General features: G+C 53.8%; 2 protein-coding genes across 6 annotated transcripts; both read left to right on the top strand.

Annotated features, from left to right (window-relative positions):
- Positions 1–6213: 6213 nt before the first annotated feature.
- FLAD1 (flavin adenine dinucleotide synthetase 1) lies at positions 6214–12075 on the top strand. Of its 4 annotated transcripts, XM_032628427.1 has the most exons (8): positions 6214–6278; positions 6735–6959; positions 8475–9219; positions 9923–10070; positions 10529–10627; positions 10705–10894; positions 11663–11736; positions 11854–12069. In XM_032628427.1, the coding sequence occupies exons 2-8, from the start codon at positions 6879–6881 to the stop codon at positions 11987–11989; spliced, it is 1473 nt and encodes a 490-aa protein (XP_032484318.1). In that variant the 5' UTR covers positions 6214–6278; positions 6735–6878; the 3' UTR covers positions 11990–12069. The 4 variants fall into 4 exon arrangements, with proteins under 4 accessions (XP_032484318.1, XP_032484312.1, XP_032484334.1 ...); XM_032628421.1 differs by lacking the exon at positions 6214–6278 and having other exon boundaries at positions 6302–6959; XM_032628433.1 differs by lacking the exons at positions 6214–6278; positions 10705–10894 and having other exon boundaries at positions 6827–6959; positions 11854–12075.
- A 115-nt stretch (positions 12076–12190) lies between these two features.
- Positions 12191–13191, top strand: LENEP (lens epithelial protein). Of its 2 annotated transcripts, XR_004349372.1 has the most exons (2): positions 12191–12814; positions 12902–13191. XR_004349372.1 is itself a non-coding variant. In XM_032628460.1 (1 exon), exon 1 carries the CDS (start codon positions 12576–12578, stop codon positions 12759–12761), a length of 186 nt encoding a protein of 61 aa, XP_032484351.1. In that variant the 5' UTR covers positions 12191–12575; the 3' UTR covers positions 12762–13191. The 2 variants fall into 2 exon arrangements, 1 of the variants encoding a protein (XP_032484351.1); XM_032628460.1 differs by having other exon boundaries at positions 12191–13191.
- The last annotated feature ends 7486 nt before the right edge of the window (positions 13192–20677 follow it).

Genomic DNA, 20677 nt, shown 5'->3' on the forward strand with positions numbered 1-20677 from the left:
TATTTGAGAAAACATTTCGCCAAATAATAGCTTACCCTCTACTTTGAACAGAAGTGCTAAGTAAGGGAGATTAATCTTCCCACTTCTCTCTGTCTTCCATTCATTTTTTCCTTAGAGCTGTAGTAGTTCAAGTGTGGTCCCTGGACCAGAAGCATCAACATCACCTGGAAACTCCTTAGAAGTGTCCATTCTTGGGCTCCACCCTAGACCTACTGAATCAAACTCTGAGGGTAGAACCTAGTGACATTTTAACAAGCTCTCTAGGTGATTCTGGTGCATACTTAAGCTTGAGAACCCACTGTAAAGGATCAGACCAGAGCTGATGTTTTGGGGAGGGCGGCGGGGCTTGTCAAATATCACCATTACTAAGAAAGATGATGTAGCATATATGGCTTATGTCATTAGGAAGGCCTGACTTTGTTTTTTTAGAGCTGAGACTCTCTTAATTGGAAAAAACACGGGGCTTATTATTTGAGAAAGAAGGGTCTAGAAGCCTGGCTCTACCATTCACTGTAGTGTTTTGTGGTTGTTGTATGGCATCCCTTCACCTTTTTGAGCCTGTTGCCCATCTGTAAAAGGGGCATCATATCTATCTTAGAGGGGTTTTAGGAGAGTAGAATGAGGCCAGGTGTGGTTCAGCAGTCCTCTAAATGAATGAATTTTAGAGCTTTACTACAGAAAACAGTGGCATCAGCATGACAGGAGTGTGGTGCTCCAAGGACAATTATGCTTAAAGGACAAAGAACGACCCTGCCTGAAAAAGTTGCAGCATTACACCCCCTACCGGACTCTTAATCGCCCTCCCCACCACGTTGAGATGGTTACGAAATTCCTGAGCCCACCTGGACAACACCCACCTGGTCAATGGGACCTGTCCCAAATAAGGAAAGGCATCTGGGCTGTCCCACTCTCACCAGATAGAAGGAAGGTGTATGTGCCTCAGCCAATCAGTAAACGAAATTTTCACCCCGACCATTCTTTTATTTTCTGGCTATAAAAACTGATCAATAGCACATGTTCGGGCTTGACTCTGCCAGACTGCTAGGAAGTTGGCCCACTGTTCTGGCAGCGACCCTTCCCTCTAATAAATTCTATCTTCTTTACATTCTGCCTGTGTCTGGAAATTCTTTTCCAACCCGCGTTCAGACCACAACATTTGGTGGCCTGTACGGGGATCTCCAGGGGCATCTCTTTCCCCACCTCCTCTCCTCATTCCTTGGGACCCTCTGTGAACAGGCAAGTTGCTGTGGAAGCAACAGAGGAACTCTGGCCAGGGCCACAGCCTGTGTGTTCCGAAGGCTCCACGGTTCACTTTGCCCCTGTAACTGCCTCCCAGAGCAGGTGAGGATCCCTCTGTCTTCCTTCCGACTGAGGACTAGGCCAAAGGGTATCGTGCGGGCATGGGTAAGGCATTTAAAAGCCATTAGGGTGCCTGCTGCTTGAAGACTCCCGTGAAAGGATAAGGGGGTCACGGAACGGACCAGGCTATTAGAGCGTCTGCCCCCAGCAAGACAACTTCCGTGCAACGCGAGGCACATTGTGGACAAAGCAAAACACAGCCCCCAGTCCCTTGGCCACCGCCTCCTCAGTAGGGATAGAAGGTGGAATCCTCAGTCCTCTTTTCTGTCGCTTCTGCTTCTTTCTCCTCAGCTCGGACTGACTCCAAAGGACCTCACCGCCTCTAGGTCGTCCCGGGAGCTCCTTCCCATCCCTGAGAGTCTAATAACGGTGAGTCAATTCCCGGCTGGCTTCCGGGGATTCCCCTCTCTGGTCACTGATGCCCTGGCCGCACGGTTTCTCACTGCTCTGGCCACCTCAGTCAGACGTGACAGCTGAGACAGTCAGCATTTTTGTGCCTAAGTCGCACGGAGACGTCACTGAGACAAAGAGGGCACATATGCCTGTCAGTGATTTTTTTTTTTTTTTTGCCTGTCAGTGATTCTCAGTACCCCCATTCTATGGCATTGGGGCTAAGAATGGGTTCAGGTACATCTGTCCCCTTAGACTCACCTCTTGTTTATATTCTCAGGAATTGTAAGGAATTTGACCCAGACAGTCTCAAAAAGAAGAGGCTCATTTTCTTTTGTAACACGGCTTGGCCCCGATACAAACTGAGGGACCAAGAACAATGGCCTCTTAATGGGACGCTAAATTACAACATGATCCTCCAACTTGATCTCTATTGTTGGAAACTAGCAAAGGATTCTGAGGTTCCATATGTCCAGGCCTTCATGGCCCTCAGTCAGAATCTGAGCCTGAGGGACTCCTGTCACATGTGTCTCTCCATTGCCGCTTTAATGCCTCGTCCTCCCCACCCTCCTCCTTCAGCTTCACTACCTCGTCCCTCCCCACCTCCCCCTCCACCAGATATCTTGGATGACCCTTCTTGTCCCCGATCTCCCCAGCCTCCTCCTCAACCTTCTGCTCCCCAACCCCCACCCCTGTACCCAGAAGCAGACCTTCCACCCCCGCCCCACACTTGGTCACCAGTAGCCCAATGCTCTGAATCGAGTCCCGATATGCTTCCCCTACGAGAGGTCGCTAACGGAGACCTAGATACTATCAGAGTTCATGTCCCCTTCCCCATGTCTGATCTCTCTCATATTCAAGGGAAACTGGGCTCCTTTAGCCAGGACCCCTCCATGTTCATAAGGGAATTCCAGGCCCTAACTATAGCCTTTGACTTAACTTGGCCAGATATCCACGTGGTCCTAACTACCTGCTGCATCACGAGGAAAATGCCAGGATCTGGGCTGTGGCTCAGGCCTGGGCAGATGAGGCACACGCCCGAAATCCTAATGAGAACCGAGCAGGGGCAGAGGCAGTCCCACGGGCAGATGCAAGATGGAGATACCAGGAAAATAAAAATGGGCCAGCAGGAGGGCTCACTAGGAGACATTACATGATTACCTGTCTACTAGAAGGTATGAAAAAGGCAATCATCAAACCTGTCAATTATAATAAACTCAGAGAAGTCACACAGGAATGCTCTGAGAATCTGGCCCTTTTTCAGGCCCAATTAGTAGAGGCTATGAGGAAATACACCAGCCTAGACCCTGAGATCCCTGAAGGTCAGGCTGTACTTGCAGTTCACTTTGTAAGCCAGGCATCCCCAAGCATAAGACAGAAATTACAGAAACTAGAGCAAGGGCCACAAACCCCATTTTCTGTCCTACTTGACACGGCCTTGAAGGTTTTTAACAATAGGGAGGAGGCTTCTAGGAACAGACGAGAACTAAGAGAGGAGGAAAAATTAAAACGACATGCTCACTATATGGCTCTTGCCATTACTCAGTCCCTCCCACAACAGGGACCCACGGGAGCCCCTCTCCCATCTCAGAAACCACCACGGACCTGCTACCAATGCAGTCAGCAGGGGCACACTGTCAGGAACTGCCACACCCCACCACCCGATATCCCATGCCCTTATCATCAAAAGGGCCAACTGGAAGAGGAGTTGTCCCTGCCGCCCTCAAGCGGGTAGGCCAATTCCACAACCACCCAACACTCGGGGTTTTTCGGTCCCAGCCCCCGTGGGCCGAGGTCAAAACCAATTACCCCTGTGAGGGGTAATTGACTACCAGGAGCAAGAACCGGATTGCACTGTAGATCTGGGGCTCCTGGATGTGGATGACTGAAGGTGCCCGAGGCTCAACCTACAGGACCCTATGTTCCCCATAAGACTGGAGGAGCCCCGGGTAACCCTGGATGTGGCAGGGGCTAATATAACCTTTCTAATTGACACAGGGGCTTCTTATTCAGCCCTGACTTCCTTCTCTGGTCCCACTCGCCATTGTCCCACTCGTCGTTCCTCGATCCTCCTAACGGGGATGGGAACAGGCTCAGCAGGACTCTTAAACTCTATTTTCACTGCCCAACAGCTCTCTCTTGAACTCACACAACAGATTGCCAACCTAGCAGCTCAAATTAACATGCTACAAGAACAAATAAATTCTCTAACAGGAGTGGTTTTACAAAGTAGAAGAGCTCAGGACCTCCTAACGGCTTATCAGGGAGGGACTTGTGCAGTGTTAAAGGAGGATTGCTGTCTTTTGGTTAATCAATCAGGCAAGGTCCAGACCAATTTTCGGGCCATGTATTTTTAACCTCCTTGTTAAGTTTGTCTCTTCCAGAATACAAATGGTGATGCAACAAAAACACCAGCCAGACAACACTCATACAACCCCTTGAACAAGCCGCCATCACTTTACATGGGGCCCACACTCCTCCCTAGATACACCCTGACAGAGAGCAGGCAACGGGAACCCAGGGCCCCATGATGCCCCTGCTCAGCAGGAAGCAGCCAGAGAGTTTGTCACCCCTTCTCACAAAGGGGTTCCAGAATGCCTGAGAGGGAATTAGGCAGTTAGGTAGATATGAGCAGGGTACCCAATAGGGCCAAAGAATTGGCCCTATAAATAGAAGGGGGAATGTGGTGCTCCAAGGACAATGATGCTTCAAGGACAAAGACTGACCCTGCATGAAAAAGTTGCAGCGTTACACCCCCTACCAGACTCTTAAATCGCCCTCCCCACTATGTTGAGATGGTTATGAAATTCCTGAGCCCACCTGGCCAACACCCACCTGGGCAACGGGACCTGTCCCAAATAAGGAAAGGCATCTGGGCTGTCCCACTCTCACCAGATAGAAGGAAGGTGTATGTGCCTCAGCCAATCAGTAAACGAAATTTTCACCCTGGACCATTCTTTTGTTTTCTGGCTATAAAAACTGATCAATAGCACATGTTCGGGCTGACTCTCCCAGACTGCTAGGAAGTCGGCCTGCTGTTCTGGCAGCAACCCTTCCCTCTAATAAATTCTATCTTATTTCATCCTGCCTCGTGTCTGGAAATTCTTTTTCAACCCGCGTTAGGACCACAACAATGAGAGCTTGTTAAATGCAGATCTCAGGCCCCACCCAAACCGCATGAATCCTGTAGATTTAAACAGCATATTAAGAAGGCCCCCATGGGGACTTTCCTGGTTAAGAATCTGCCTGCCAATGCCGGGGACTTGGGTTTGAGCCCTGGTCTGGGAAGATCCCACACGCTGCGGGGCAACTAACCCCTTGTGCCACAACTACTGAGCCCGCGCCTAGAGCCCATGCTCCGCAACAAGAGAAGCCGCTGCAATAAGCCCTCACACCGCGCAACTAGAGTAAAGCCTGCGCGCACCAACAAAGACCCAACGCAGCCAAATAAATAAATAATTTAAAAATGAAAAGGCCCCCAGATGATTCGTAGGAGCGTTAAAGTTTAAGAAGTACTTTTAGACCAGAAGCAAGTGAAGTAAGAGGAAGCTAGGATAATGTGAGAATCCAAAGTGGACACGTGGCACTCCCTAGTCGCCGCCCTCACTCGTACCTCCAAGACCAATTAACTGGGAGAGGTTGTTTAAAGCACCATCTGGAACAAGGTGGGGCAAGACATTGTTGTCAAAGAGGTTTCAGTAGGGCTTCCCTGGTGGCGCAGTGGTTGAGAGTCCGCCTGCTTAATGCACGGGACAAGGGTTCGTGGCCTGGTCTGGGTAGATCCCACATGCTGCAGAGCGGTTGGGCCCGTGAGCCGTAGCCGCTGAGCCTGCGCGTCCAGAGCCTGTGCTCCGCAACAGGAGAGGCCACGACAGTGAAAGGCCCGCGTACAGGTAATTAGCTTTACTGTTTATAACAAGGACAAATGAAAGTTCCACACACTAAAAGGTCACCGCCAGGATCTTGCTACCTCCCAGGCAATGCTGACAATTTTTCTTGGCTGTCCCTCCAACGTCCATTTGCCACAATATAAAATCCCCTCTGCACCAGTGCCAGCCCCCAACCCCTTAGAATAAGTCATGGTTAATGAATAACAGCATATGCATACAAGAATTTTAACACAGAACAGAGGTTAGAGTCAAGCCTCTCTTTACTTCCAGCACGAGACTGGAGCACCCCAAAGTCCTTAAAGCACCTCCAACCACCACCACTCATTTCACTCCCGACTCCTCAAGCCCAGCACTGAGCGAAAAGCCCCGCCCCCAACTAAGGCCCGGCCCCCATGTTTCCGGGCGAGGGGGTGACCACGTGGTTGTCGCCAATAACAACCCAGCACTACTCCCGCCCTCTAGCTAAAGCTCGAGAGCGATAGTCAACTACACCAATTGACCCTTAAAGATTGTGTGAGCGACGGCCAAAATGACCAATTAATACGAGGTAGGTAGGAGTCTAAGGCGGGACTCTGAGTACGGAAGCTACCACGGGAGGGAAGGAGAGAGGGAAAGACCCGGTGAAGGGGCAAGAGGCAGGTGAGAACCTGGAAGAGCTCAGCAGTCTGAAGCGTGGCGGGAAGAGACAGGATTCCGGGTTAGAAAGGGTGCGGAAGCCAGCAGAAGAAGGCGGCTGAGTTTTGGTCGTGGGTGGAGGGAGGGAACGCACTTAAAGGGGCCAAGGCCCAGGATAAGGTAGACATTTAAAGGAACAGATGCCCCAAAGAGAAGGGGCATTTAAAGGTGCAGATGCCCAAGATAGAGCAGACCCTAGAGGAACCGAGCTCAACGGACAGAAGACATTTAAAGTGGTAGGTTCGGGAGAGAAGGACATTTTAAGACTAGGACCGAGCATAGAAAACATTAAAAGAGGTATGGACTAGGGTTTGAGAACACGTTTATTAAAGGGACATGGATAAAGGAGTCGATTGTCAAGGGCGTGATGAGGAAGATTGCACTCCTGCTCTCCCCCATTGTCCTTTCTGGCTCCTCCAGGTTCCCTCGACCCCGGAACCCCAGTTCCCAGGCTATGACCCCCAGTGCCCTGTAGACCTGGCGGGCTCCGCGTGCTTGCGCCCCCTATTTGGGGGTCTGGGTGGCTACTGGAGGGCCTTGCAGAGGGGCAGAGAAGGCAGGACCATGGCATCTAGGGCCTCTGAACCTCCCCCAGGGCGCAGCGTGACGGCGGGCATCATCATTGTTGGAGATGAGATCCTCAAGGTGTGTCTGGGACAGAGGAGGGGGGAGGGGCAGCGTTCTCCTGTCCTCCGGAGCTTGCTCCACGTTCTGTTGAGGGAGGGTGAACCAGGGTGGGAGCCCCCTTGCTGCAGTAGGGTCCTGGAGTGAGTCCAATATACTGGAGAAAAAGTGACCTTCATTCTTTCAATTACTGTGTTGAAAAACTTGTAGCAAAGTCCCTACAATTTGCCAAGCACTATGGTAGGGGGAGGGGTGGCTTTACAGAAATGACAATGCATGTATTATTTCAGAGTTATATCCAACCTGTTTGGAAAATGATCCAAGGCATTCCACAGAGTAGATAAGTGAGATAGAAGGAAAGTACTAGAAGGGGGAAATTACTTCTGAATAATCAGGGAAGTCTCACTAGAGGTCATGGTGGGCATCAGGTTTGTAATAGTAATACTGAGTGCTTACTAGCGCCTGGCAGTGTGCTTATTACATCACATATGTGATTTTACTAATCCTCACAACAACTCCATGATGTGAGTACTTTTTTTTTTTTCCCTGCTGAGCTGCCCGACATGTGGGATCTTAGTTCCCTGACCAGGGATCAAACCCACGCACCCTGCATTGGAAGCGCGGAGTCTTAACCACTGGACCGCCAGGGAAGTCCGATGTGGGTACTTTTATTATAAATCTCAATGAATAGATTATGAGACTGAGGCTCAGAGAGGTTGAGAAACTTGCCCACAGTTGAACAGCTAGTAAGTGGTAGGTGGGGTTCCAACCTGATTCTCACTCCAGAGCCCCCCTTAACCACTAAACTCTCTGTAGAGAAGTAGAAGGAGACGGGGCTGGAAAAGAAGAGTGGACACACACCATAGACTCACAGCCTCAAATATTCTACAAATGAATTTGAACTTTATTCTGTATATGGTTGGAAACAACAAATGGCTTTTGAGCCAAGAGTGATGCAATCACAGTGACACGCTAGGAAAGTTGTTCAGGAGGCACAGGGCAGAGCGCTGTGGCTGGAGGCTGGGGTTCTGGCCAGGGGTCTGCCGCCACTGTCCAGGTGAAAGTTGCCAAGGACCCGTTTGGTGGCAGTAGGAACAGAGGGAAGAGAGCAAATGGAGAGACATTTCAGAAGTAGAATTGACAGCTTGAAGAACCTGACGCTGTGGACAGTGTCTGGAGATGCCATTGACCAAAGGGACAACAGCCAGGGATAGGGTAAAGATGCCCAGTAAGCACCTGGAGCCAGAGGACTAAAACTGTCAGGGTTGGTGAGGAAGTAGATGAGTTGTCCCCATACAATTGATGATTGAATCCATAAGCAGAGATGAAGGCCCAAGGGGGATCACATTACCCCTGACTCCATTCACATGGATTTTCCCACTCTTGCGCCTAGTCTGGGCTTCTGGGCAGCCCGAGGTGGTGTCCCCCAAAGAGCAGAGTGCCCCATCATCAGGCAGATGCAGCCTGATCCTTCCCCCTTTGCCCTTCATCCCTACGGCACTGACACTGTCATCTTCCCCATCTCCAATCTCGCAGGGACACACTCAGGACACCAATACCTACTTTCTGTGCCGGACACTGCGCTCCCTGGGGGTCCAGGTGTGCCGAGTCTCTGTCGTACCCGATGAGGTAGCCACCATCGCGGCTGAGGTCACGTCTTTCTCCAGCCGCTTCACCCACGTCCTTACGGCAGGGGGCATTGGCCCCACCCATGATGATGTGACCTTCGAGGCAGTAGCACAGGCCTTTGGGGACGAACTCAGGCCACACCCTGAGCTGGAAGGGGCCATCAAAGCCCTAGGGGGGGAGGGCTGGGAGAAGCTGTCACGGGTGCCCTCCTCTGCCCGCCTACATTATGGCACAGATCCTCTCACTGGCCGTCCGTTCAGATTCCCACTAGTCTCCGTCCGAAACGTCTACCTCTTCCCGGGAATTCCGGAGCTGCTGCGGCGGGTGCTGGAGGGGCTAAAGGGACTGTTTCAAAACACAGCTGTTCAGTTCCACTTGCGAGAGCTGTATGTGGCAGCTAATGAGGCCTCTATCGCCCCCATCCTGGCTGAGGCCCAGACCCACTTTGGGCGCAGGCTTGGCCTGGGTTCCTACCCTGACTGGGGCAGCAACTACTATCAGGTGAAGCTGACACTGGACTCGGAGGAAGAAGGGCCCCTGGAGGAATGCCTGGCCTACCTAACTGCCCGTCTGCCCCAGGGATCGCTGGTCCCCTACGTACCCAACGCCGTGGAGCAGGCCAGGGAGGCCGTGTACAAACTCACTGAGTCAGGTAGGGGCCTCCTGGGGGAGGGGCAGCATACACCAGACCTTTGGTGCCACCCTCAGTCTCAGGAATGCAGGGGCTGTTGGAGGCTTCCCCCAGATCCAGGAGAAGGTAGAAGATAGCTACAGCTGATTCATTCATTCTTCCAATAAATATCAATTGAGTACCTCCTTTCAGCAGCACTGTGCTGGCTGTTGGGTGTATAACTCAACAAGACAGAGGTATGCCCTATTCTGGACAAGGAGTTTAACAGGAGAGGGAGACGTTAAACAGGTAATCGTGCATGAGGCGTCAGTGATGGGGGGTCTCCATAGCAGGGAGATCAGCCTTGATGTGGGGTCCAAGAAGGCTTCTCTGGGCGAGTGACATAGAAGCTGAGTGCTAAGGAGGATTTGGTCAGACCAGGAGGTGGGCAAGAGTAAACGGTGTGAGAGAGGGTCTGAAAGGAAGCAGCATGAGGTTAGGAGAATGGAAAGAAACCAGGACCTCCAGAGGGAAGACACTGAGGTGAAGAGTGCCATGAGGTGTGGCTGAATGACAGGCTGGGGGCAGACTGCAGGGCCGAGTGGGCAGATGAAGGCATGGGGAACACTGGGAAGATATGGAAGGGTTTTAAGCAAGGGCAACTTGGCCCCCACTGCCCTTTGACCACTGCCCTTTGACAGTCATATGTCTCTATCTGATGCCCTCTTCCCTGCCTGGCTGGCAGGGTCTTCTCTGAGAGAAAAGGTGGCAGGCGCCCTACAGACCATTGAGACTGCCCTGGCTCAGTACAGCCTCACCCAGCTCTGCGTGGGATTCAACGGGGGCAAGGACTGCACCGCCCTCCTGCACCTCTTCCATGCCGCTGTGCAGAAGTGAGCCAACCCCCTGGAGGCAAGACCCCAGAGATAGATCGGCCCCATTCTCTAGTTCCCCATCCTAAGAAGCAGGGAGGAAAGGGGGTGTCTGGGTGGGGTTTGGGAGGATGGTAGCCATAGTGACCTCTCAGTTCCATTCCCCCACCATATTTATTGAGCGTCTGACACCTGCCTGGCGCAGGGTATGGGCGTGCAAGCCACCATCCCCGACAACAGGGTGGTCACAGTCCTGTCGGGGAGGTAAGGCTTACATACTGGAAACAGGAGTGTATGCTCCAGATTTGAGAGGTAAGAGGTCAGAGTGGGCTTCCCAGACGAAGTGGGTTCTGATGGATGGGAAGGAAGAGGAAAGGAGAGAAGGGGAGGGTGTCCATCCCAGGGGCCAAAAGGCAAGCTCTTTGGAGAGCATTTCCCTGCCCATCCTGGCAAGCCAATGGATTCTGCCCCCTCCCCAGGAAATACCCTGATGCTCAAGAGCCCCTCCAGATCCTGTATATCCGCAGCATCTCCCCTTTCCCTGAGCTGGAGCAGTTTCTACAGGACACCATCAAGAGGTACTAGGGACCTGAAGGTTTGGGCTCCAAGAGGGGCTTGGCAGGGCCCACTCTTGACTCCCACTGCTCTTCCTCAGGTACAGTCTGCAGGTGCTGGAGGCTGAGGGTGACATGAAGCAGGCCCTGAGCGAGCTGCGGGCACAGCATCCCCAGCTGGAGGCCGTGCTGATGGGCACCCGCCGCACCGACCCCTACTCCTGCAGCCTCGGCCCCTTCAGTCCCACTGACCCAGGGTGGCCTTCATTCATGCGCATCAACCCGCTGCTGGTATCAGGGAAGGGGATTTATCGCCTTCAGTCTCATGCCCCCTATCAGTCATTGCTCCCTGGCTACCTGAGTTGGGGGAGGTTAGACCCTGGGGCTTGGATGAAACAGCCCCATCATCCGGGGGAGGCTGTGCTATTTGTTCGTTCAGCCTTTTGACCAATTTTTATCGAGCACTAATTCAACGGCAGGCATCCTGCTTTCTCCTGTGGACAGAACAATGACTTAGACCTGTGCTGTCTGATACGGTAGCCATGAGCCATTTATTTACACTCAAATTGTAATTAATTGAAACGAAATACAAATTGCTAAAAAAAAACAAAACTGAATTGTATACTTTAGAAGGGTGAATTTCATGGCATGTGAATGTCTCAATTTTTAAATTAAATTACAATTCAAAATTCAGTTCTTTAGTTCTACTAACAACGTGTCAAGCGACCACCATGTTAGCACAGATAAAGAACATTTCCATCATTGCAGAAAGTTCTACTGGACAGCACAGGCTTACACAGACATAGATATCCTCTCCCTGTCCTGGAACTTAGATGCCAGGGGAGGGTGGGTTGAGAAATGGAGAGGGACAGGATAAAAGCTTTCTCTTTCTTATTGGTTGGCCTACGCAGAGCAAGATGTACCAAAGAATTGGGTAGCAGGCCCTCCCTCAGAGGCCAAGGGAGCCGAAGAGCCCTGGATAGTCCCCTTCCCAGGTGGCAGTGGGTAGGTGTGGGAAAAGAAAGTATGTGTGACTCTTCTCTGACTCTGACCTCCCAGGACTGGACCTACAGAGACATCTGGGACTTTCTGCGTCAACTGTTTGTCCCATACTGTATCCTGTATGACCAAGGGTAAGGGATTTGGAGGAAGAGGATGGGTGTGTGGAAGATGTGAGGATGCTGGGACTGGGAGAGCCGAGCCCACCACACTCACCCATGCCCTCCATTCCCATTCCCCCGCCCCACCAGCTATACGTCACTGGGGAGCCGGGAGAACACGGTGCGGAACCCAGCCCTGAAGTGCCCGAACCCAGGAGGACAGCCCACCTACCGTCCAGCCTACCTGCTTGAGAACGAAGACGAGGAGCGGAACTCCCGCACGTGACCTCCCACTCCTGCCCTGTCCAGGAGGAAGGGAGGGGGCCATCCTGGGGTCTAACCTGTCAATAAACCACCTCTCCTGTGCCTGTTGCTCTGGCTGTGTCTTCCTGCTTCAGGGGACGAAAGAAGCAGAAGTGGGCCAGGCCCTGGCAGCTCGGAGCCCTCAGTGCTCGCTCTGGGGCGGCGGGGGAGAGAGGAGGCTGGAAAGGAGCTCTCACTGATGATTTTCAGTGCCAGCCTCAGCTGGAGCCCACCAGAGGGCAGGAGCAGGGAGCAGTGCCAACCCCTGGGGGAAGGGATAACTGGGCAGGGCAGCCAGGGCTTTGAGGCCCAGGCTGGAGGAAGGGAAGCTGAGCTGGCCTGGCTGTGGAGGATGAAAGATGGAGTGGCCAGGCCCTCCTCCTACTAACCCCACCCCACCATCCCTGGGCACAGGGGCTGACTCAGCCCATTCTCAGGCCCAGAACTTTCCCTGTGCTAGACCCTGGGGCCTTTGTCCCCACAGTCATGAGGTCTGAAGGGGGTGGGGACAATGTTGATAAAAGGCACTAGAGGCAGCTCCCACACCCTTCCTCAGAGCTGCTGCCCACATGCAGTCCCGGATACAGCCCCTAGCCCAGGCCCTGCCCTTCTCCCTTGGAGGAGTTCTGCGAGACACTGGACTCCGGGTGCCCGTCATGAAGATGGGCACAGGGTGGGAGGGCCTGCAGCGGACCCTGAAGGAAGTCGCCTACATCCTCCTCTGCTGCTGGTGTATCAAGGAGCTGCTGGATTAATGGCAGCAGGGAGCTGCCTCCTCCCCGCTGGCATCATGGCCAGCATCGCTCAGGTGGGCAGGGTAGGGCAAACAGACAGGAGGCATGGCTGCAGCTTCTGTGGCAAAGCCTGCCTCTCAGCTTCCCATTCTCTTTTTTAGCACCCAGCCCAACCCCCATCAAGACTCCTGGGGCCAGCTGTGCTTGACCAAGGATGGGCCACAAACAATGAGTGAAGTGTGATCCTGCTTTGAGTTTGTGCCATCTGTCAGACCTGCCTCATCTCTGGGCCTCTATTCCCAGGCCCCACCGCCAGTGCACAGGAGCTTGGCCTGCTGGCTAGGACCCCAGTCAGACTGCAGCAGAACCTGGCACTCCTCCAAGCCTGGTACAGTGAGCCCACCGGCCCAGATGGCTGATCTTACCATACCCTCTTAGTACCAGGAATGGGCTGCCCCCAGTATCTCTGTATGAGAATCACTGAACTGTATGTATAATAAATAAGCCTTGAGACCAAACGTTCTAAATGTCTACAGGGAAGTCAGAAAAAGTCAGCACTGGAAGAGTCTGGGAGCCAAGGAGGGAAGGAAGTTTTCCTGGATAGAACAGAATGAAAGCCAGGTTTCCTGACTCACTGGTGCCTGGGTGGGGAGGGCGTTGGGTAGAAAGGCCAGGTTCCTCCCAACTTGTAGACAGGGAGGAGTCCAGCTTGGGTGGGGTCTTCTTCTGTGAGGCCCTGTGTGTAAGGATGGGAACCCAAATAGAAGACCTGGTCTGGCCAGCTCCCTGCCCCTGAAGATCTTGGGGAAAGCACTGAGCTGGTGCTAGTTCCCAGCTTATGGAGGAAGTCCGGCCCTGCTCCTCTAGCTTACACACAAAGCTGCAAGAGAAAGCCACCTGTATGGCCACACAGGTCCCTCAGGTTTATGACAGTGCATAGGACACAAACAGCCAGAATGAGCAGAATTGACTCTTCACTTCCCCTTGGCAGCCACCAACACACGCTCTCCCTGAATCACTCCCAGTGGTAGGCACACACCAGCCATTTACATCGTCTTGCTCCTGCCTAATGACATGCCCACTCACAGCCCCCCACGACCTCAGAGCCAGCCAAAGTGTCCCTGGGGTCTCTACCCAGCATTCCCTGGGGCCCAATTATGCCCTCCCCCCTCCATTCTGTCCTGGGACACTGGCCTGGAGATGGTGTATGTGGCCCTCCCTCACTGCCAGGGACCAGCTCTTCCTCAGACTTCTTAGTTAACTCCTTTTTCTCTGGGCTTATTTTCTTTTTCTTGCTTTCTCTCTCTCTCTTTCTTTTTTTTTTTTTTTTTTTTTTGTCAAAGTAATATATGCCTAATAAACTCTGATAGTAAAAAGTATCTCCCTCCCACACCTATCCCCCAGCTCTCCTGCCTGGAGGTAACCATGGTGACCAGTATCTTGGCCAGCATTCCAGAGATAGTCTATGCATATACTGCATCGTCATTCATTCTTTTTTTTTTTTAGTTTTTTATTTTAATTGAAGTATAGTTAATTTACAGTATTATATTAGTTTCTGGTGTACAACACAGTGATTCAAAATTTTTACAGATTATACTCCATTTAAAGTTATTATAAAATATTGGCTATATTCCCTGTGCTATACAATATATTCTTGTAACTTATTTATTTTATACACAGTAGTTTTTACCTCTTAATCCCCTACCTCTGTCTTGCCCCTCCCCCTTCATTCTCCACTAGTAACCACTAGTTTGTTCTCTACATCTGTGAGTCCATTCTGTTTTGTTATATTCATTCATTTGTTTTATTTTTTAGATTCCACATGTAAGTGATAACATACAGTATTTGTATTTCTCTGTCTGACTTATTCATTAAGCATAATACCTTCCAGGTTCATCCATGTTTTTGCAAATAGCAAAACATTTATTCTTTCATTTAACAAATATTATTGAGCATCTGCTATATGCCAATCTGGCTGATTTGAATACAGCAGTGAACAAACTAGATCCCTGTATTCATGGAGTTTACATTCTGGTGGGTAGAGACAGAAAATAAAATATAAACATTAAAAAATAAGAGTACATTGATGTTACTAGGTGATAGGTTCTATGGAAAAAGAGAAAGTCAAGCTAAGGATGGGAGTGGAGGCAGGCCTAGTAGGCCATGGTAAGAACTTGAGATTTTATGCTAAGTAAAATGAGGAACTGTTGCAGGCAGTTGAGCATAAACTGATTTTTTATTTAAAAGGCTCACACTGGCTGCTGGGTTGAGAATAGACTTTAGGGGACCAAGGGTATGATAGTAGAGACCTTTTAGGAGGTCATGGGCACAATCGGGGCCAGACATGTTGGTGGCTCAGAGCAGGCTTACAGCAATAGCAGTAGGGAGAAGTGGCTGCACTTACATATACTTATACTTCTAGTTAATAACATACTCTATACCCTGTTCTGTACCTTGCTATTCCCTTCACATACCTCGTACAGGATTCCACATCAGTATATTTAGAGCCTGACCATTCTTTTGTACAGCAGTATTGTACTCTATAGTACTCCAACTCAAGGTTATTTCTTATTCCTGGCAGCCCCTCTTTAGACATCCACAAAATGCAGGTCAGTGTTCTTGCCTGGTGCCTTCAGAGCCCCAGGGCACAGCAGTGAGAAGGTCCTGAATCCAAGGAGAGAGAGGTTAGTTGTAGAGATGGACACAGAATTCAACTTCCCATCTGAATTTGGAGTTCCCTCTCCCCCTCATAGCCTGCACCCTGCTTGGCCAACCCCAACCCTTCCCTGACTCAAGCTCTAGACCTTTGCCTCCTTTTCCTTTCTTAGACCTCACTCCTACCAAGCTGGGGCAGTGCCTGGAGGTGGATCCTGAAGTCTGAGGGTTCTGACTTTGCCAGGGGAGGGGATGTCTGGCAAGTGCCACTGGGGAAGTAGTAGGGGTGGAAGGCAGGGCCTGTGATTGTGGCAGGTGGTGGGAGCTGAAGAGGGGAGAGAAGTCGTGACTGCCAGTAGCCCAAGGAGAGTGTCAGAGCTGGAAAGAGAGTGTCAGAGCCCGGAAAGTGGAAAGACTGAGGAGAGGGATAGGGAGGATAACAAAAACCTCATATACCGTTCCAGAGCCCGTTTCAGCTACAGAGTGTGCGAGCGTTACACAAGTCCACTTCAAAAGTAGGCAGGACGGGGCTTCCCTGGTGGCGCAGTGGTTGAGAGTCCGCCTGCCAATGCAGGGGACATGGGTTCATGCCCCAGTCCGGGAGGATCCCACATGCCGCGGAGCGGCTGGGCCCGTGAGCCATGGCCACTGAGCCTGCGCGTTCGGAGCCTGTGCTCTGCAACGGGAGAGGCCACAACAGTGAGAGGCCCGCGTATCGCAAAAAAAAAAAAAAGTAGTTAGGACAAGGGCAATTGTCCCATCTTAACATGAAAGAACAAGCCCAGAGAGGTGTGGTGACCCCTCCAAAGTCATATGAACAGCACACTGCAGTAGGGTAGTCATTTAGTGAACCCAGATTCTCTCATCTCAAATTCAGGGCTTCTCTCCTGCCTTCCTCTTCTGAACTGGTGCTTGGGGTGGTAGCCTAAGTGGCCTGGGAGGCAGGGCCAGGCTAGCAGAAATGTGGAGGGGACTATCCACCCCTATTCTGTACCCACTCCATGCTTTCCCACTTCACCTCAACCCTAATCTCCCCTTGTTCTTGATTTCCCCCGCGCTCATTTGGGAGGCCCAGCTACGCCCTTTTCATGTAAGCCACAAAGCCAGGAGATGGTTCCCTGGACTACACCTCCCTACTGGTCTAGAAGGGAAAGTGAGATGCGGCAGCTTCCCTGCAATGTTCTCTTCCCAACTAGAGTAAGTTCAGGTTTTAAGTGTACAAACTACTGTCTCAAGAACTCACTGGAGGGGGATGAGGGGAGCAATAAAGGAAGATGTGCAGGCACCTAGACAGGGAGGGATGGGTAAGATCTCATCTACCCTTCGGCGCCCCGGGGCCCTCTAGTGGCCACAAGGGGTAGGGGACTGGGCGGGGTAAAACAGGGAAGGAGACCAGGCAGAACTGGAAGTGACCCCCAAGTACGACAGCATGCGGAGGAGCGGCCTGATATCCAGGATTCCCAGCTGACTACGTCGAATATAAGACCGTCAGTGGTGTGCAGAAGCTGGAGGAGAGGGGTCAAGAGAAATGGTCTGAGGAGCCGTGCGCAATAAACTGGATATTATAGTAATAATCTTGGGCGGGTCCCACGTTTTCCCAGCTAAACTGAAAGACGGGCAGAAAGGAGAGTGTGGCAGTTGTTTCCCTAGCGCCAGAGCGCAGACCCCCAAGGGAATACGCTCTTATTTGCGTCCCTATTTGCATCTCGTTTGCATATGAGTTATTTCCCCTTCAAAAGGCATTAGTCCTTTCTCAGTTATGCCCAGCTGAGACTGTCTACTCCAGTCTTTGCCAGCCTTGGGGGCATACCCATTCTTCTGGCCATTCTCTGACCCCTCTGACCTCCGCCCCTAAGTACCCTCAGGTCGTTCTTTCTCAACCCTTTACCTACCCCAGCTTCAAAGCAGCGACCCGGCTTCTCGAGCCGGGGGACCTGCGCCGCCTGGTGGCTGTCCGGAGGAGGCTGAGGGCAGAGGGGTTCAGTTTCGCCTTCTCTGGGACGTGGAGTTTTGGAAAATGTTCCCCCGAGCTTCCTGAGGCTAAATTTATCTCCCCCGGCCCTGGGGGGCGCAGAGATCCCGGCGATGATTAGCGCTGCGCGACACCGGGCTCCCGCCCAGAGGCCCGGAATAGGCGCCGAGTTATAAATAGTGCAGCCCGCAGGTGTGGGGGTAGTCGGCGGGAGGGGGGCAACCCTGGCAGCCACGGCTCCTTCAGGTGGGTTGGGCGGTCGCGGTGGGGGCGCCGGGGGGCGGCAGGGCTGCGGTCTGAGCGCCCCCAGCGGTTTCCTGGGCGGCGGGTTTTTCGAGGGAAGCGGAGGCAGCCGGGGGAAGGTGGAGAGCGGGGAAGAGGTGGGCGCCGAAGCTGATGCGCCGCTTCCAGCTCAGCCCCCCACATTCCAAAGCAGGCCCCTAGACCTACTCACTCAGGACCCCGCCCAGTCACAGCCGTGCCTTTCTTCCCGCCAGAAGCCCTCTCTCCTCCAGGCTCTGCAAACATCCAGCTCCTCTGCAGCTCAACCTTGGCGCACGTGGCCCGGCCTAGGCACCTGGCCCTCACCCCGAATCGCTGTCCCAGCCCCAGGTGTGCAGTTCTCCCTAAAAGGGGTTAACTCCCGGCCTGGGCGTTCATCCTTCTCTTTGGTCAACCACCTCACTCTCCGGGTATTTACCCACCTCCTGCCACACAAAATTAAGGTCTAGTTGGTCGCCTGAAGACCAACTGAACGTGCGGATCTTGGACGCTCCCCGATCCCCTGGAGGGCCCTTGGAGAGCCCACACCTGCCCTCCAGTTCCCAGTTCCAGTCCAGGCCTAGTGGCGGGGCAGGGGTGGCGGCAGGCCCCAGGGGCCAGGCTGGGGTTTCGTGGGAGAGGGCGGGGCCCCCAGTCAGCGTTTCTTGGCCGACGCGGTCTCAGCGGTTTGGCGAGGTAAGGGCCCGGGAGTTGGGGGTTAGGCGGGAATTTCAAAGTCGGGGTTCCCCACTCCGACTTCTGAGCGAGGGAGCTTTGTGGACCAGAAGAGAACGTGGGAGGGGGCGTCACTGAGAAACTAACAGGAGGTTCCCGGACTCTCGAGACTCAAGTGAGGAATGGCATTCCAGCCACTGAAAAATCCAGGTTGGGTCCAACAAGACGCCTGGGGCGACCCCCAGGGATGGGGGACATGGCGAGCCCGCTGTTCGCTTCTCTATACCTATGGGCTGATGCCAAGGTGCCCTCCCTTCTATTGCCTCTAGAGGCCCTGGCTCTACCCTCCCCGAGCCACTTTCCCGCCCCCCTTTTCCTCGGCCATGCCCTCTCCACCCCGAAGCAGCCCCCTCTCAATTTCACTTGTGCTTCTGGCACTGCCGTCTTGCCCCTGGCACGGCCCTTCTCCAGGCTAGCGCGACCCCGAGCTGGGGAAGGGAGGGAAAATCCCTGGCCTGGACCCCGCCGGCTTCGGGCGCTCGCGAACCAGAATCTGTCCGGCGGGGCCGAGAAGAAAACCCGGAGCAGTGACCAGCCTCGGGACCCAAGAGGGACAGGGACGATAGGAAAACCTGGAGCGGATTACCCCGAACGGGAGAGACCCATGCCTGCTACTGCTACCCCCTCCTTCCTAGAGCCCCCCTAAATCTACAGTGAGATAATGTCTGGGGTGGGGGGCTGTTTGGTTTGGCCTGGGCCCTCAGGGGCGCCTCACACTTTCCGCCCCTGGCTGGGGAGCAGGGCAGCGGCCCCGAGGCTGAGTCACGGCCGGAGGGAGAGAGAGGGAGGGACCGGGACTCCGCCCCTCCCCCTGCTCGGGGATCCCGGGTCAGCCCGGGTGAGGGCCAGGGCCCCCCTGGCGCCGCCTATTGTGGTCCAACAGGTTGAGCTGGTGTCCCGCGGAGCCACCTGCTGGAAAGGGAGGGAGGCCCTCTGCGGAGGGGGCTGGGGTTGGAGAAAGCAAGTTCGACCCGGTTCGGCCCGGCCGGCCTCGGGGAGCGGAACCTGACCCGCCGGAGCCGGATTTGAATCAGTTTTACACTAGTGGGAGGGGCTCTTTGGGGTACGTAGCGCCGCAGGCCCAGTTGGAAGCGTCCCAAACAGGCTACCTTCCTCAGTTGGGGGGCACTTAAGTACGTATCCTGATCCGCCCCCCCCCCCAAATCCACATACACATCGTAAAACACTCAGACCCCTCTCGCCTCCCAGGTCTCTGAGCGAACCCAAGTCCAGAGGTCCCTCCTTCGCGGAGACTCAGTTTCTCCACTTCGGGAACAGCGGGATGGAGGCGGGGAGCAGGAGCGTGAGCGTTCCTCCCCCTCCCCCTTCACGGACCTGGCCCCTCCCCTCCGACAATGCCAAGGCCGCATCGGGCACCGGCTGGAGCGCAGAGGCTGCTTGCCCAGGGCGCCGTTCCCTCCCCGCGAGGCGCCGTCACGCGTGGGGAGGGACGCAGGGTGCCCGCACCCTCAATTCCCCCGCCTCCAAGGGGTGGGGTGGGGCGTAGGAGCTGGAGTTGATGGCCGGGTGGCTCCCCTCCCCCTACCTCCAGGGGCCCTGACCTGATTATAGCCCCTCACGGGACCCCCCTCCCTCAATCCCCTAAGTCCCCGCCTCGCCCCCACCTAGTGTATCTTTAACCTCCTAATACCCTTCCCTCCCGAGGTGCTGACCCTACGGAAGCCCCTCTTGTAGGAGTGCGAGCCCTTGATGGGGGTGCTCGGTTCCCCGGCCGCTGCGGACACTGCCCCCTCCTCTTCCCCTCCTCCAGGTTTCAGGCCAGCCCCTCGGCTCCGCCCCCTCCCTGGCCGAACGCAGGGAGGGACCCACTTGGGATGGGCGGGTGTTCAGGCCAATGGGCGGGCCGGGAGGTGGAGTGCAGGGGGCGGGACGGAGGAGCGGCGGAGGGCTGGATGGGGGTCGGGGGCGGAGCTCGAGTTAAGGTGGACTGGGAGAGATAGGGGCTAGAGAAAGAGAGAGAGAGAGAGACGGAGAGGGAGAGGGAGAGGAGGAGGAGGAAAGGGACCGCGGCAGGTGAAGGGAGAAAGAGAGAGAGAAGGAAAGAAGGAGGGAAAAGAGGAGGGTGGGAAAAGCTGAGAAAGCAAAGTAAGAGCTTGGACTAAGAGAGCGAAAAAGGAGGGAGGGATCCATCTGCGCCCTGCAGAGACTGGCTGGACCAAGGGGTTGAAGTTTATGTCCTTATTGGGCGGAGGGAGGGGGCCTGGGGGGGCGGGTGAAAAACCAGGAAGTGACAGAGGGTGTTGCTAAGGGTTGGGAGGGGGAGTTTGGGGGGTGGCAGGGGGCGGGGGGAGGG

Source organism: Phocoena sinus, chromosome 1 (assembly GCF_008692025.1).
Source record: "Phocoena sinus isolate mPhoSin1 chromosome 1, mPhoSin1.pri, whole genome shotgun sequence".
In the NCBI taxonomy this organism is placed as follows: Eukaryota; Metazoa; Chordata; class Mammalia; order Artiodactyla; family Phocoenidae; genus Phocoena; species Phocoena sinus.

Coding starts and splice junctions, on each gene's coding strand:
- FLAD1 (XM_032628421.1), top strand. CDS start 6,651: ATGGATAAAGGAGTCGATTGTCAAGGGCGTGATGAGGAAGATTGCACT. Junction 6,960..8,474: donor TTGGAGATGAGATCCTCAAG/GTGTGTCTGGGA, acceptor CCAATCTCGCAG/GGACACACTCAGGACACCAA. Junction 10,895..11,662: donor TGCGCATCAACCCGCTGCTG/GTATCAGGGAAG, acceptor CTGACCTCCCAG/GACTGGACCTACAGAGACAT.
- LENEP (XM_032628460.1), top strand. CDS start 12,576: ATGCAGTCCCGGATACAGCCCCTAGCCCAGGCCCTGCCCTTCTCCCTT.